The sequence below is a fragment of the Ranitomeya variabilis genome, chromosome 1 (assembly GCF_051348905.1).
Source record: "Ranitomeya variabilis isolate aRanVar5 chromosome 1, aRanVar5.hap1, whole genome shotgun sequence".
NCBI classification, from domain to species: domain Eukaryota; kingdom Metazoa; phylum Chordata; class Amphibia; order Anura; family Dendrobatidae; genus Ranitomeya; species Ranitomeya variabilis.
In genome coordinates this window covers 384,288,085-384,306,340 of record NC_135232.1, presented here as the reverse complement: position 1 = coordinate 384,306,340, position 18,256 = coordinate 384,288,085, and the positions used below count along the sequence as shown (strand labels likewise).

The window sequence follows — 18,256 nt, the reverse complement described above, 5'->3', positions numbered from 1 at the left end:
GCAGCTACATCACCATCAGCTACATGCCACATCTCCTATTTGATGCTCTCCTCATTTTTATCAACTGAAAAAAAGTGCAGAGTATTACATGTGCTGCATATCGAGAGACAGTGGCCAGCAGATTATTACACTGCCTGTTTACAGAGTACCCACTAAAAATCTCCTCCACGTACACCTCTTCCACTTATATCGCCATCTCCACCTCCTCCTGAACTCACTGCTCTACTTGGACCTTTGCCTCCTGGTTCACGATTACAATTTTTTCCTTTTTTTATTCTGTTACTTTGAGTAATTTTCCTATCCACATTTGTATGCAGTTCAATTATCGTGCTCTTGCCACCATTTAGCTTCCTTTTGCAGCCCGCTAGCCCTTACTCTGACCATTTTAAAATCGTTTTACAGCATTGAAGTTCGGATCCTCATTGACTTGAATGGGGTTCGGAATCCGGGGTCAAGTTCGAGTCCTTAGTCGGCCTTTTTAAAAAGTCCACATGAACCCAGCAAACCTGAACATCCACAGCACTTCCATGTCAGACACATCGCAAACAGACAAAGGACGCTGAAGGGGCATTCCGCATGCACGTTATAAGTATAAAAAGCAGGGAACCCATTAAACTCTGCTAAACAGAGTTGCCAGTGCCAAAGCCTAATTGTGGTTGCCTTCTTTGAGTTGACAAATTTTAAACTTCATAACAGAGCTGTGTTGCATGTGACATGACGACGAGCCATAATTACTGCACTATCTTACATCTATACTATACCTGTATATAAGTCTAAACTGAAATGACAGAGCACATTCTGAAATAATATGGTTACATAATTTGTCCAATTAAGAGTTACGCTATGTGATTGCACCGTTATGAATGCTCACATTATGCATAGCTTGCGCTCGCAGAATTCTCCGGTCCCGGGCACTCATGTGACCGCAAGTATGTGATATGCATACTAATGGCCAAATCCGAATAGATGTTGGAGGCATCTCTCAAGTGAATTGAGCAAGGCTGAGCACATCCAATTGGATGGAAAGTGGGTAGAACTATGCATAGCGCATACTTGCGGTCACATGACTGCCCAAAACAGGAGAACAATGATAATGCAAGCTATGCACAATGTGAGCATTCACAGGTTTGCAATCTCATAAAGTCACATAACCTGGGCAACCCCTTTTTTTAAATCTTTCTTTTATAAAATACTCCCCATAATGTGTTCACACTGCAAATAAAAAAAAAGAAAAAGGCAAAAGTTATTAAAAATGAAACAAATCTATTAAAATTAATCCAAAAACAAAAGCATTTTATTGTTGTTCAGAATGCAGATGAGTTGTCAGATACATAGAGCAAAGCATTATATTTTCGTGGGAAATAGTACTATCTTTTGCTAATATCTACTGGAAATTACATCATTTTCCAAGACCTACAAGACTCATTATAGCATTATGCCATGTTGATTCATACATCATTTTAACATAGAACAGCACATTAATTTCTAGGTAAAAGTAACCTACAAAAGACAACTAGTGATCATCATGTAAGCGGGTCATTAGACTGTAGATTTTTCTTATTTAAATGCACCAGAAAGGTCTGCCATTTAAGATGCTTTTTTACCAGAACACATTAATGATGTTTTTACATCTGTTGGGTGGCATGGTGCTTCACATCTTTAAGAGTTCTTCTGTGGGATCTTCATGGTAATTGTTTTCACTTCAGTGTAATGATGAAGACCATATTCTCCCCTAGAAGAAAAATATTCACAATTAAATGGCTGGTATCATGTAGGATAGTTTATGTGGAAGTTTTTAGAATCAAAGATAGAAGAGAATACAAAGTGAAAAGAGACAAGATGTATAAGTCGTTCCGGAATACTTTTCTTTCTTTTTTTAGACTAAAAACCCCCCAAACTCCTGGATGTTTGATTCTAGTAAATAGATAAGTGAAGGGGAATATTTGTATAGGATTATTAAAATGTTCAAATTTTCCCCTTCATAAAGAAATATGGTTTTATCAGAAAAATCTTTGCTTCTAATGAGGAGAAAGCTCAATCCCGCTGGGCAAGGTGTTTCACTGTAGTCTGGTTCTGGCAGGAACCAAAAGGAAAGCAGAAACGTCGGGGTTGTTAGTTGCAGCCTTGTACATAAGGATTGGAAAGAATGATTAGTGGAAATAAGGTGCTAGAGTAACAGGGGCTTCATCATGCATGTAATGCTTATTGTATTATTTTACAGCATTACCAGATATGGGTCAACTTGGCCTGAAAATGGACAACCCTTTAGCAGTAATTTTTATGGCAGCAGACTCAATCAATGTCAATGATGCGTGATAATTTAATATATGACATTCTTCATAGCTATTGGTCAATTATCATTACAAATTGGGAAAGAACAGATCTTAACAATCACCAGCCTGTGTAGTTGTCACTTTGTAATAATATTTCTTCTATGTATTTTTTGCTGCACATTTTTCATTAGAGAAAAATGTATGAATACATCTTAAAAAATATGTAATATTAAAAATGAATAGAATATAGAATTCTCCTATTGTCACTGACTAGGAAAAATGAATTTTTCCACCTTTTCATGGAATTTCATCTGAGCTGCTAAGGATGTGTCTGTCTGCTGACATCATTAGAATAGTGAAATCAGTTGCGGACTAGGGCCTGTGCACACATTGCGCAGATTTGTCACAAAACCTGAAGGGTTTCCTGATTTCAGCAAAGTGAATGTATATTCTGAAGTCTCATGCACACGTTGCTTATTTTTCCTTGCAGATTTGGTGCAGATTTAAATCTGCTGTACGTCAATTATTTCAGCGTTTTTGCTGCAGATTTCACCCATACTAATGGGCGAGGAAAAATCTGCACCAAAAATTCATGCAAAAAAACCGGGGTTATTTTGTCAAGAAATGCAAAAATGATGCAGAAATGTCTACACCAAATACTTAACGAGTGCAGATACCCTAATAAAGGCAATGTAATGTATTTTTGTAGATTATCTTTACATGCAAACTATGCAGAAATGGCTATACTGTTAACCCCTTCACTACCAGTGAAGTATGTATGTCAAAGGTAGTATCCCCGCCTTGAGGTTTATGTGCACACACTGCGGATTTTGCTGCAGATCCGCAGCGGATTTGACATACAGTACCATGTAATCCTATGGAAATCAAAATCCGCAGTGCACATGCTGCAGAAAGAAACGCGTGGAAACGCAAAGGTTTATTTTCCGCAGCATGTCAATTCTTTGTGCGCATTCCGCAGCGGTTTACACCTGCTCCTCAATAAGAATCTGCAGGTGTAAAACCGCAGGTGGAATCCGCAAAAAAAAACGCGGAAAAACTGTGGTAAATCCGCGGTAATTCCGTCGTAAATCCGCAGTGCGGTTTATCTGCGGATTTACCAAAAACAGTGCGGAAAAATCCACACACCATTCCGCACCGTGTGCACATAGCCTTAATGAAGGCTTGCACGCCGAGTCCACATTTCTTCATGCACTTGATGGCTGATTTAATCAGCCATTAAGTGCCTCCAACAGCCGCGGGTCACTGACAGTGAGATTTAACACATGTCGGCTGGAAGCGTGTCATTCAGCCCGCCGGCCTGTGCCCCTGTCACATGATCGCAATGAACAGGGGGTTGTCATAATAGATGCTGATGACCCTTTGCCTGTCATTACGACCCTCCTCTGAACGCCGACCCGTGGCCGGGGTTCATAGTAAATTGTGATTTCTGCTATACATAGCAGTACTGCAATGTATAGCACAAGCGATCAGACGATTGCATCTTCAAATCTCCTTGCAGGACTATTAAAGACAGTAAAATGAAAAAAAGTTTTATTAAAAATATGAACCCCCCACAAACGTTAAAATCACTCCCCTTTTACCCAATAAAAATAAATGTAACATATTTATTATTTCTGATTTCAGATATGGCTGATCGATCAAAACAGTATAAATTAATCAGGTAAAGGTGTAACGAGAACAAAAATCAAAACACCCGAATTACTTTTTTTTGGCCGCCGCAATATTGCAATAAAATGGGATCAAAGCAATGTATCTACCCAAAAAAGTATCATTAAAAACAACAGCTCATGGCGCAAAAAATAAGCCCTCCCCCAGCCCCATATCCTGCAAAATGAAAAAGCTATGGGTCTCAGAAAATGTAGTATATAAACTAGCTAGGAGGATAGCCCTATATATAAAACTTAACTTTTAATAAATAACACATAAAATAGACAACTCAGCTGACGCAAACCAAAAAAGTGCTCATGTGAAACAGTGCTCAAACGATAAAAATTGGTTAGATCTCACCAATAGTAGTAGAGCGGAATGCCTCTCCAAAGTTGGTAGACGTATGGTCACCAACAAAGACCTCCCAGTGTCCTTAACCGGAGGTCCATCGTCCATATGTAGGGAAAGGGGCTGGGTGTGGGGTATTTGCTGCCTTCCCTGTAAAACCCGTTCAAGCTCCTGTCCTCACAAGGACCGGCCCCAAGTGATCCCTAACTATGGACTCCACTAGACCATGGACCATACCCAATTCTCCCAACTCATTTCATATCCAATAGCGGACACTCATCAGGGGAGCAGAAGTGCCAGTAAAACCTGGCCAGTAGTCCAATCAAGATAAGATAAACAGTCCTTTTTAAGAAATCCTTTTAGAAAACGGGAAACCCGCAGTGGCTAGGTACCCATCCTGCTGTTTGTGTTAATGGTGGCAATCCTTACATTCCACTCTACTACTATTGGTGAGATCTAACCAATTTTTATTGTTTGAGCACTGTTTCACATGAGCACTTTTTTGGTTGGCGTCAGCTGAGTTGTCTATTTTATGTGTTATTTATTAAAAGTTAAGTTTTATATATAGGGCAATCCTCCTAGCTAGTTTATATTCTTATCCTGAGGATATATTAATGGTGGTGATTACTTCACACCATAGCTTAGTATATCTCAGAAAATGTAGACACAAACATTTTTTTGTACAAATTTTCCAAGAAATTTTCACCACCTAAATAAAAAACTATACATGTTTGGAATCTGCGTACTCGTAATGACCTGGAGAATCATATTGCCAGGTCAGTTTTACCATATAGTGAACAGGATAAATAAAAAACCCAAAAAAGAAATGTGAAATTGCACTTGTTTTTGCAATTTCAATGCACTTGGAATTTTGTTACTGTTTTTTAGTACACAATATGGTAAAATGAACGATGTTGTTCAAAAGTGCAACTCATCCCACAAAAAACAAGCCCTCATATGGCCATATGCCAAGAAAAATAAACAAAGTATGGCTCTTAGAAAAAGGGAAGAAAAAAATGGAAAATCGCCGGGTAGTGAAGGAGTTACAGTTTAGAAACTTTTTAAGTAAATGATAGTCTACAACTGAAGCATTGAATTTCTAAAACCATTATGAGATCAAGTGGCTTTTGGATTTGCGATTATAGTGCTTGTTGTGGACTAATATAAATTCCTACGTATCTTTCAGTAGAGGTCAGAATGATAGCTAACACAATTTACTCCGTTTTTTTTTTATAAACCATAAATTAAAAACTTACATTTCACGGCCATTTCCGGACATCTTAAACCCTCCAAATGGGCTCTGAGGGGACATAGCACTATAGCAATTTATCCTGTAAAATAGAAGCATAAATATTTAGCATATCTCTATTCAATATCATCTTAAGGTTCATATGCATCCATTTTTTTGCATAATTTTTTCATAATTTTTTAATGGAATTACTTCAATAAATTTGACTTTTACGTTAACATCCCACTCTGCCCAGATATGTTGCAGAGAAAGCACCCCTGCTCCAACCAGGGCCGATAGGGCTGGCAGGGTGAGCCGTCAACGAACGGGGGCACCACTGCACAGGATTTAGAGTGCCAACCTCCGCTAGTAGGTAGGGTAATCTCATACTACTCTAGGGACAGGCACCTCCCTTGGTATCCTTTATAAGTGTCTGAGTTAAGCGTTTGTATGTTCTCCCCGTGTTTGCATGGGTTTCCTCCTGGTTCTCTGGTTTCCTCCCACATTCCAAAGACATACTGATAGGGAATTTAGAGTGTGAGTCCCAATGGGGACAGTGCCAATAATATATGTAAAGTGCTGTGGAATTAATGGCTCTATCTAAATGAGTAAAATCAATAGGTGGTGGTAGGTGTTATTTCACTTTAATTTTAATTTTAATACATAAATTAAAAGTTATATTTTAATATATGCATAAGCTGGGGTTCTGTTGGTGAGTCCTCAATTTTCTACTACTCCTACTGAAACCTTTTTTTCTGTGAATATAATTTCTATAGCAAGTATGCTAATCTCCAATTGTTGGGGAATGATTATAGCCGCTGTTCACAGTAGAGTAATCTCTACATGCGTGCCCCTGTAACTGAAAGCAAGTAGCTCCCCTGCAATTTTCAGAAGTGACTAGCCCATGTTTTCGCACAGGCATAAAAAAGGTTTTCTACTACATAAATCCATTTCAACTTTTTCAGCAACAGGCCAGATCCATTAAAGTTATGACCCTATGCTCACAAAAAAAACACTTTTGTACAGAAAAATAGGATGGGCACACACTGATTTTTTTTCTGGGCACCCTACAAAGAAATGTTTTTTCTCATAGAAGTACAGAAGGACAATCAGCATATTGTCCTCTTGGTAACATTACCTTATTTTTTTTTAGTTCTAACACAGTCAACTTCTGTGTTCAAATCATTCCCAAAAAAGTTCATTCAAAAGCCAGTTAAAGATAGTCTTTAGTAAAATGGCTGAATGGTGGGCAAAAAGGGGCTAAGTATACATAATACATACACATCCCTATAGAAACATGCCTACTTGTCTATGGGTTATTTTTACCGACATCGTGTCCAGGATTAGTGTTTAAGGGCCAATTGTTAGCATGGAGTAGCATCATTCATTCCCAGGTTGGGTCATTTAAACCCTTGTCAATACAAATGAGCTACATTACAAACATTGTGAATGAACATAATACCATATACTTCAGATTTTTATTTAATCAATTTGTTAAATTATCTAGGAATAGGTTAGCCATGTTTGAGATATCTGATATGGCCAACCTTCAAAACCATCCTTAATCATCTTCTTCTCTAAAGTTCTGCCATACTGTATCATATGAAAGCCATGAAATGTCAAAGGGCGAAAACATCTCATTATACATTTAATTAATAATTTTTATGTGTTCTACATTAACGAGAATCTCACTTATAAGAACAGAAATTTTAATAACATTTCCTTTCTGAATTTGTATTCCTTGTTTGATAAGGAATTGGACTTGACATCAAAGAGTATATTCAGAAAAAGGAAAATACAGGCTGGTACATAATCCTTTCTCTAAGGTCACGTTCACATGTACAGTATTTGGTCAGTATTTTACAACAGTATTTGCAAGCCAAAATTAGGAGTAGAACAATCAAAAAAGTATAATAGAAACACGTCACCACTTCTGTATTTATCACCCACTCCTAGTTTTAGTTTTGGCTTACAAATATTGAGGTAAAAGACTTACCAAACACTGGTTGCAAATGACCTATCCAGAGGAATGGTCTTTGGGGCCTGTGGGGGTATAACTCAATAGTTGAGATGACTAGACGTTGTTTGATGAGGTTTATAGTAAATGTCTAACCTATAACATCATGTTGTTTTAGGTTCAAAACTCTGCGCTATGTAATTTCTTCATAAAACTTGATAAGGGGTTCCACATTTTCCCTGGTTTGATTAAATTTCTTGGTCCTTTTGACTTATACAACCTCTATGTATCTCAGTATATAGCAGTTTAAAGAATGAGCTCAAAGTGAGATCTGTTCATGAGCTTATCTGAAGTCAAGGACTAAAACCTATATCTCTGCTCTCCCAAAGGCTATTCTACGCTCATTTATGACCTATGTGCTTAGAAGATCATTAAGAAGAAAAAATATAAAAGTTACAGCCCTGCCAATGACAGATTTACAGGGGCTGTAAAAGTGAAGTCTGAAGTTAAGTCTAAATTTTTTAAAAAGTGGCAATTTTTTGCTCATGTTTTGTTCCTGCTGCTCCCGAGTAATCCATTTTTTTAATCTGCCATATGGTTCCAAACATATAGGTGTTTTTATTTAGTGCCATTTTTCTGGTCTTTAACAAGAGGGTGTTGCTCAGCGGAATCTCTGGGGACATGTCTTTAGGCTGCTCTGCATGATTACCCAGTAATTAAAGACCCCTTTAGAAAGAGAAAAAACTAGCACTAAATATAGGGGCCCACATCTCTAAAACCATATGGTAGATTTGAAAAAGAAAAGTCAGGGGAGCAGCAGGAATAAAATAAGAGCAAAACTGGCCAATTTTGAAATGGTGACTTCAAATGATTCCAAAAGTGTCAGTACTCTTTAACTCCATATTTAAGTAGGATTTGCAGCTTAGCATCAGAACATAAGCAATCTGACAATGTATGGACATATTAGCAAATTAATCAGCGCAGAATATATAACGTGCAATATTTAGATAAAATCAAAATTAAACTAGTGTCTATTAACATCAATAGCATTTCTTGAGGTCGAGAGTGTAAGTTTGCTTCATAATTGGGAGTAAAAGTCAGCTTAATACAAAATTCTTGACTCAGAGGACAGCCAGGACATTTAGGAATTCTCCACCATGTAATAATATGGGTGTAGGAAGACCAGCAGTGAGCTGATGAATGACACTAGGGGATAGTATAAGGTAGGTTTTATATTAGAAGGCTATAATTGACTGCTATCACTGTATTTGAATGACGGTTGAAAATTACAGCGAGACCTAGTGATATCAATGTTTAACCACAGAGCTATCTGTTGGCAGCTTTAATCAACTCTTATGACTCTGGGAAAATATGTGACCTTCTAACATCACCATCAAGCAAACAATTCAGGTTCATGCAAGTTCCCAGATTTCAATAGCAGCCAAATAAAAGTAATGACTGCAATTGTATTAACTCTTCTGACTCAACTTGGAGTAACTGTTAGGCCAGCTACACACCTTCACTAATATGGGCTCAAATTTTCTGGGCTGTACGTGGGTCCCTTGATGCTCATTAACAGCATATATGAGACTGTTAGTGCAGTCAAGAAATTACAAAAAGCAGACGTGAGAAGATAGCCTAACTTCTGTGAAGAAGAGTGTAAAACTGGCCTAGCTTGCATGAAGAGTGCAGCTCAATTTTCATTTTGCAACTTATTTCATCCTTGGGTTTATATCATGATATGTTATAATGATTTTATGTTAATGAAAGATGATGTTTTTACAAAAAAAAACATATTAGTGGCTTTAGGCTAAGGCTACACAGCAACTTTTGCGGAATTGCTTAAGTCTGATTGTCCCAGGAGACCTTGTCACCCACAACCTAATGCCACTATGACACATGATTTAGCTCCAAGGACTTCAGTGTAAGACAAATTGGACTGTTACACGCATGTGACATGCTTGCAATTTGACTGTTTGCTTTATTTTACAGCTGAATCATAGCTCTAACATAATCAGTCCGCAGCATAGTTGGCCTCGTCAGATACTTGGGGTTGTGCACTACAAGTTGCCGTTTAGCCCTAAAGTTAATATCAAAGTTCACATTTCTTGGCTGCTTCAAATTAATTAAACAAGCTATACAGATTCAATAAGGTTTCCCACCTCATAATGTCAACTAAAACTACAAAAAAATTAGTATATACCAAACCAATGTTTTTTAGGTATAACTTCAAAATGTAGGAAGCTATCAAATGCATGCCTATACATTATAATGACTGTAGATACAAATCATCATAAAATAGATACCTACAACATGTCTTGTTATGGAAATAATAGAGTTCTCCATAATGTAGCAATTCTGGAACATCTTTTCTTGACACTTTATGTTGTGTCATTACTATACTTTTCCTGGAAATTTAGGAATAAGTTGACAACTGAGTGTTATCACTGGGGTGTGTCCAAACAAAGTCTAAGGCTATGTGCACACGTAGGAAATGTGGTGCAGAATTTTCTGCACTAAATCTGCATCTCCTGGCAGAATCTGCAGGTGCGTTTTTTATGCGTTTTTAGTGCGTTTTTGTGCGTTTTTATGTGTTTTTTGTGCAGTTTTTGTGCAGATTTTACCACTGCAAATTTCTATTAATGGAGAGGTGCAGAAACGCTGCAGAAACACACAAAAGAAGTGACATGCACTTCTTTGAAATCTGCAGCGTTTCTGCCAGATTTTTCTGCACCATGTGCACAGCTTTTCTTTTTTCACATTGATTTACATTGTACTGTAAATCACAGTGCAGTTCTGCAGTGTTTCTGCAGCAGAAAAATCTGCTGCAGTTCTGCACCAATTCTGCACTAAATCTGCATCGTGTGCACATACCCTAAAGGTGCATTCAGACATCCATGAAAATTGGTCCGAGATTGGACAGCAATGTATGGACTGGCCACGGGTCTCCCAACCCAAGCATGACAGATTCATAGAAATACATAAAGTGTCACGCTTTGGTCAGGAGAGCCACAGCCAGTCCATACATTGCGGTCCAATCTTGGACTGATCTGATTTGCACGGATGTCTGAATGTGCCTTAACACTGTCCAATCAAGGTTAATAGTACCATATCATGTAAAAAACAACACATTTCTAGGTGAAATAACAGAAGAACAGCAAAGTACATAGTTGTGAAAAAAGATGCTCTAGAATTGTTAGGAAATTCAAGTATTTCCTAAAACAGGCAAGAAAGTGAAAAAACCAAATTAATTAGTTTGAAACGGTTCCTCCCCAAAAAAGTTCATTTGTACAGTAGTTGTCCATTAGCACATAGGGAAACCAATTACACTTCATCATATTTCTTTATACTTCAACATATTACAGTGCTATTAATAATTAACCTTGCATTTTTTATTAGCAAATTATTTGTGCCCTTTTGTAAATAACAGTTCAATTCTATAGAAGTAGATACATAATTGAAATAAGCCAAGGTATATTTTGAGGTATTAACGACTTAGTGTAAACTGTTTTACATATACGGTTAAGGAATCATACTATATATACAGTACCTTGCGAAAGTATTCGGCTCCCACAACCTTTTCCCACATATCATGCTTCAAACATAAAGATGCCAAATGTACATTTTTGGTGAAGAATCAACAAAAAGTGGAACACAATTGTGAAGTTGAACGAAATTTATTGGTTATTTAAAATTTTTTGGGAAATTCAAAAACTGAAAAATGGGGCGTGCAATATTATTCAGCCCCTTTAACTTAATGTTGCGCCACCTTTTGCTGCCATTACAGCTGCAAGTCACTTGGGGTATGTCTCTATCAGTTTTGTACATCGAGAGACTGAATTTCTTTCCCATTCTTCCTTGGCAAACAGATCGAGCTCAGTGAGGTTTGATGGAGATCGTTTGTGAACAGCAGTTTTCAGCTCTTTCCACAGATTCTCGATTGGATTGAGGTCTGGACTTTGACTTGGCCATTCTAACACCTGGATACGTTTGTTTATGAACCATTCCATTGTAGATTTTGCTTTATGTTTGGGATCATTGTCTTGTTGGAAGACAAATCTCCGTCCCAGGTCTCAGGCAGTCTCTTGCAGACTCCAACAGGTTTTCTTCAAGAATGGTCCTGTATTTGACTTCATCCATCTTCCCATCAATTTTAACCATCTTCCCTGTCTCTGCTGAAGAAAAGCAGGCCCAAACCATGTGCTGCCACCTCCATGTTTGACAGTGGGGATGGTGTGTCCAGGGTGATTAGCTATCTTGCCTTTATGCCAAACATATCATTTGGCATTGTTGCCAAAAAGTTAGATATTGGTTTCATCTGACCAGAGCACCTTCTTCCACATGTTTGGTGTGTCTCCCAAGTGGCTTGGTGCAAACTTTAAACAACACTTTTTATGGATATCTTTGAGAAATGGCTTTTTTCTTGCCACTCTTCCATAACGGCCAGATTTGTGCAGTGTACGACTGATTGTTGTGCTATGGACAGACTGTCCCACCTCAGCTATAGATCCCTGCAGTTCATCCAGAGTGATCATGGGCCTCTTGGCTGCATCTCTGATCAGTCTTCTCCTTATTTGATATGATAGTTTAGAGGGACGGCCGGGTCTTGGTAGATTTCCAGTGGTATGATACTCCTTCCATTTCAATATGATCGCTTGCACAGTGCTCCTTGGGATGTTTAAAGTTTTGTAAATAATTTTTTATCCAAATCCGGCTTTAAACTTCTCCACAACAGTATCACGGACCTGCCTGTTGTGTTCTTTGGTCTTCATGATGCTCTCTGTGCTTCAAACAGAACCCTGAGACTATCACAGAGCTGGTGCATTTATACAGAGACTTGATTACACACAGGTCGATTATATTTATCATCATTAGGCAGTTAGGACAGCACTGAATCATTCAGAGATCCACAATGAACTTCTGGAGTGAGTTTGCTGCACTGAAAGTTAAGGGGCCGAATAATATTGAACGCCGCACTTCACATTTTGAATTTCCAAAAAAATGTAAAATAACCAATAAATTTCATTCAACCTCACAATTGTGTTCCACTTGTTGATTCTTCACCAAAAATTTACATTTGGTATCTTTATGTTTGAAGCATGATATGTGGGAAAAGGTTGAAAATTTCCAGGGATCCGAATACTTTCGCAAGTCACTGTATAAGTAGAAACTGTGCCCATTCAATTACTGAATGAGCCTGGCAGTGTTTGAGTTTAATTGTTTAGATGCTGTGATCAATAGCAACCATAGCATGAATAGGAACTCACTCTCTCTTGGGCAACTGACTGAGAACTCAGGTTCATGTTAAGTTACCATGGTCTGTTATAAACAAAATAAAAGATGCTAAAATACTATAAAGCACTATAGATTTATTTATGAAGCAATATTTTATAATATTATACTCTTCAGCATTAAAATTGCAGTCATGGAATTATGGAAATCACAGAAATCACATATTGATAATATATAAGTGATGAAAAAATGAAAACAACATTTTCAAAATGTCTCGATTTACTCATTATCAAGTATGAGCTCCATGTGCAGAAATACACACACTCACACACCGTGACATGCAATCAATAAGGTTATTAATGTCTGAGGAATGTTCTGCCACCGACGCTGAAAGCACTTGGGCATGTAAGAAGTCAGGATCCACTGCTGACAGCTCAATTTGCAATTATCAACCAATGATATTTCAGATGTGCTCAATAGAAGACAAGTCTGGGGATGCTGCAAGCCATGGCAGCATATTTTTGTAACGCATCCAGTAGTCTGCTCACTAGCAGCATGCAGCCTTTTGTTGTCATGTTTAAAAATGGTTCCTGTAGGTTCCAAGATCAAATCAAAGTACCTTTGCACTGTATATTATGCTACTCCACTCTAAAATACCTGGAGTAGGAGGAGTTTGAAATTCTCTCGTGAAGGCCTCTTCATGGCATTGCCAATGTGGTCTTGTCAGATTAAAAAAATGGTGAATAGTGATCCATTCTGTGTTACAAGTGAAATTATATGTCACATATCAACCTAAGGCATAAAATAGTGTCTACATAAATCATCAGAAGGCATTAGCACAACATTAGACTACAAGCCAGATGTCCAGCTACAGGTGTGTTTCATTGACCTCACTGCATCGCTCTCAAAAGCTATCATAGTGCAGAGCAAGACATCAATGGAGGCTGAAATAGAAGTTTATCTACTTTAATGGATACTGCTATTATCTTGGATGAAATAATAACTGGGGATAGGACTGGCCACGTGGGCAACACCATGAAGATGTCTTCACAGGGATGAATGAAAGATACCCAAGAGCTATATTTTAAAACAACAAAGCCAGGCCAGATGTTGCTCGTGCTACTGTGAGCAGCCAAGGTGGTCTACACGTGCTGGGCCTGCAGAGTCTCTAGACTGGTCGCCTATTGACCACATCTTGAACTTCATTAGTCGACATTTGCAAACAAGCTGCCACCAGCGAATCTTGAAGATTTGCATGTCTAAGTGCATTCATCGTGTCAGAATATTCCTCAGACATTTATTAATAATCTCATTGATGATATCACATTAAAGTTGTGTCGATACGTGTATTTCTGCCCTTGGTGCTGATAACTGATACTGAAAAAAATCGAGATGTTTTGAAAATGTAGTTTCTATTTTGTAATCATTAGCATTTTATTAATATGTCTAGCCATCCTGTGATTTTTATAATTCCATGACTTTTCCTTCTTAGTGTAGTAATTTCAATATTGAACAGAACGGTGCATATTAAATGCTTCAAGTCATTAAGGACACAAAAAGAGTCAAAATAAATAGATAAAAGTTTAATAAAAAATAACTTTTTATCCAATAACAATTATTTTACTTTTTAAAAATAGTTTACCATACAAAATAATATTTGCAGCAACCCTAAGAATATAATTATTCTGTGATTTTTTATTGTAACGTAAGAGTTGCTGGTTATTTTTTTTGCAACCCCTGAAAAAAAAATGTATAAAAATGAATCCACACATTCTACTATATGTACCTTAAAATAGTATCAATAAAAGTTACAACTCATATTGCAGAAAACAAGCTCTTAGGCTACGTTCACATTAGCGTTGTGCGGCGCAGCGTCGGGCGCAGCCGCAGCGACGCATGCGTCATGCGCCCCTATATTTAACATGGGGGGCGCATGGACATGCGTTGTCTTGCGTTTTGTGATGCATGCGTCATTTTGGCGCAACTGTCAGGGTGCAAAGGACGCTGCACAATGCAGTTTTTTCTGCGCCAAAAATCATGCAAAAAATGAACCCATGCATCACAAAACGCTGCGTTGTGCATGCGTTTTGCATGCGTTGTGCATTGTGTTGCCGTCGCTGCGCCGCACAACGCAAATGTGAGCGTAGCCTTATACAGCTACGGTGAAATATAAAAAAGTTATCGTTGTTGCAATATAGTGACATAAAATGAACTTGTAGAATTTAGGTTTTTACTGCATGGTAAACAGTGGAAAAAAGACAAAATACAATGGTGTAATTGCAAAGAGTTTTTACATTGTTTACCACTCCATTTTTTATGGGAGTATGTGAGAAAACCAAGTTCTTCTCTGCAATGTGGAAGAGGAGGAGCAGCAGCACAGGAGAGGATAATAATAATAATCTTTTATTTACATAGTGCCAACATATTCTGCAGCGCTTTACAGTTTGCACACATTATCATCGCTGTCCCCGATGGGGCTCACAACATAAATTCCCTATCAGTATGTCTTTGGAATGTGGGAGGAAACCGGAGAACCCAGAGGAAACCCACACAAACACGGGGAGAACATAGAAACTTCTTGCAGATGTTGTCCTTGGTGGGATTTGTACCCAGGACTCCAGCGCTGCAAGGCTGCACTGCTACCCACTGAACAAGAGGATGGATTGACTGAGCAAGCTGGGGAAGAAGGGTAGAACTAATTGCACTGGAGAACGTGTGGGTTGTGTATTAATGTAACTGAGATGTGTGTCTTGAAGCTGCATCTGTGCTGTGTGTGTTTATGATGCAAAGTTGTGTGTGTTGATGTAGCTGAGATGTGTATTGATGCAGCTGAGCTGGGTGCGTTGATAAAGCTGAGCTGGATGTAGTAATGAAGCTGATCACCCCTCCTCCTCCATCAGTCAGACAGCTTTCTAGCAGTTCACAGACATTGACTATGCAGAACGGTAATATATATAAATGTTGAAGAGGATGAAGTTGGAGATAACCGCCATTGTGCTAAGGAAGGAGAAGATATATTTCTTCACATATTAAAGACCTGCTCCCAGCCAACTGAGGCATGTGTGATCTAGCTCTTTCACCCGTTGAGACACAGGTCTTGGGAGCTTCATTTATTCAGTCTGCAGCTTGTCCTGACATGTGATTAGGTTAGGCTGCTCTTTGAATTATATCACGGGTGCTATTTTATCACCCCTTTAAATGAAACAAGACCCGATTGAAAACAAAAATGGCTTATATTCACCTCCTGAATTATGTTATGTCATGAGAGCCTTGGAGTCAATCAGTAGCTGCTGTAGCATGGCTAAAGGGTGTGTAGTCGACGGGAGGTATGTGCCACATAAGTGCCTTGTTGCTGTAATGTAGCCCGGAGTATTTCTTTGTTGTACATAACCATGTATGTATATGTGTTTCAGGACCTGTGGTGATGTCAGACCACATGGCTAATCATGTGATGGGTTACAGGGTGTGGTTAGCTCTATATAAGACAGGCTAATGCTTAACACAGGAGATATGTGTGGAGGTGAAACTCTCCTGAGTGCGTTAAGGCTACAGGACTGAGCCTGGTGGACTGGACACTTTGTTTTTCTTTTCCTGAACTAAAGGCTATTTGTTTGCTGTTATTTTGCCATGTGGTTTATGAAGTAATAAACCCTGTGAACTTTTGAAGGAACGTGCCTCCTGAGTGTCAGCCATCGCACCTGAGTGAGTGAAATCCCTACACCGCTTATATACTGATTTGCTCAGACAAAACTCAGACATCCAGGGAAACTGTGAGAACTGCAATCCATTAACAGTCACAGATTATTTGCAGCACTCACGTGACATAATAATGTGGTAGTAACATCGCTAGAATAACACCAGAACAGGAGGTGACAGGTGAGTATAAGCTGTTTTTATTTTTTTCTATCGGACACTGCTTCATTTAAAAAAGGTTTCTCCAAGTAGTGGGAAACCCCTTTAAGGATGGATTAAACCTGCAATAGAATCTCCATTTAATAACTTCTTATCAAAATCTCTAAACTTCTGGATGGTATGATAATGTCTACACAAGAACCCACGAAGACTCCCCCCTATATCCAGAGGAAAACTGCAATTGGGAAGGTGGGCAATCTGCTTGCTGGTCCTGGAGATGCATGTGTGTGAGGTATAAATCTTGTCTTCCTTGTAGCATTCCCTTGTATACAAGACTCCTATGCTATTTTCACAAGCCCTTCTTGCTGACTTCTTTATCAGCTTTCTTTTCCCCTTACTAATGCTGCCTCACCCTTCCCAACCCAGTCATGTCATGTCCCTGGTTATCTGTGCTTGCTCTTTTTCGCGCTATTTGCATAGTCAGCCACAGCGATATGGCACCTGTACATGTGCTTGTATGGACAAGAACTAATTACCTGCTTCAGACCTTGCCTGGCCTAGTATCTACAAACTAGAGATACCTTTTTCCCTCACCCATTCCCAGTCAATAAGGTTACGGTAGGCTTCTTATGCATTTATGATTAACTAACACTGCTTTTGGCAGAATTCATATCTTTGACAACGTTCTTGACATATCATGGACTGACTATGGAGTGATTTTAGCAGGTGCTGAAATACGACATTAGAAGCCAGGCTGGAATGAAATTACAGCCTGCTTGCCCTTCTATAGCTTCCTACCCCGTGCACACCTAAAATACATCTCACGGATGAGCGGAGCTGACAGAATTAAGGAATTTCCTGTAGGAAATGATTTCTTGGAAGGAAATCTATTGTTTTTGGATTATTTTAACCACCCTTCCTTAACCATGTTAAATCTCATAAAAGGGTTGAAAAAAAATCCAAAAACCTCTACTAAAGTCAAGGCACTTTATGCTAACTCTGATTCACAGTTTTATTAATTTATATGAATTCTTATCGTTATTATTATGATTGTCATTTTTCATTTTTGTTTCATATAAAGGACATACAGCCCAATTGAAGGTTCTGGTAATATCTTTGTTAAACCAGTAATAGCATTAACATACAGCATACAGTATATTAGTTATTAGTGGTGTGAGCAGAGCCTTATGGATCACAAGTTCACAACATGTTACTATTTTTACTCCTATGCTTTAATATCAGGGCAATGCTCACTGCCATCTTTATCCAATGTCTATTTTATAGCATATTTATAATGTAGGTTTGTCAGTGGTTGAATGACAGCTATAAAAATGGCTACCATGAACAAATGTAGCACAAGTCACTCTGTTTCCGAACATCAGAGGATGCCCTAGCCTTCAAACTTTCATGTCTATACATGAATCTCATCTTACACAGTAGCCCGTGGGTTCACACCATGGAGTCAGCTACTGACCAATGGTGTAGGCTGGCAAGACTGATAGGATATGTGTGTCAGAACAAGCGGGGCAGTCAAGGTACAAAATCTCAGGGAACAGGCATAGGTTTTTAAAAGGAAAAATCACAAGAACAACATGAGCTGACATCTTGGGATGTAAACTAGGCACCCAAAACTATATCTGGCAGCTCCCGGCAGCAATATGGGAGCTTTAGGTATGGTGCTGTCCTTTTTGCCAAAGC

General features: G+C 38.5%; 1 protein-coding gene across 1 annotated transcript in view; it reads right to left on the bottom strand.

The window, feature by feature from the left end:
• Positions 1–1,266: 1,266 nt before the first annotated feature.
• The window catches only part of ALDH1A1 (aldehyde dehydrogenase 1 family member A1), a 46,930-nt gene continuing 29,940 nt past the window's right edge, over positions 1,267–18,256 (bottom strand). The window contains exons 12-13 of the mRNA XM_077249044.1: positions 5,546–5,620; positions 1,267–1,732 (exon numbers count right to left, since the gene is read on the bottom strand). Of these exons, the coding sequence (XP_077105159.1) occupies positions 1,660–1,732; positions 5,546–5,620 (148 nt within the window). The 3' untranslated portion in view covers positions 1,267–1,659. The remainder of the gene's footprint in view (positions 1,733–5,545; positions 5,621–18,256) is intronic.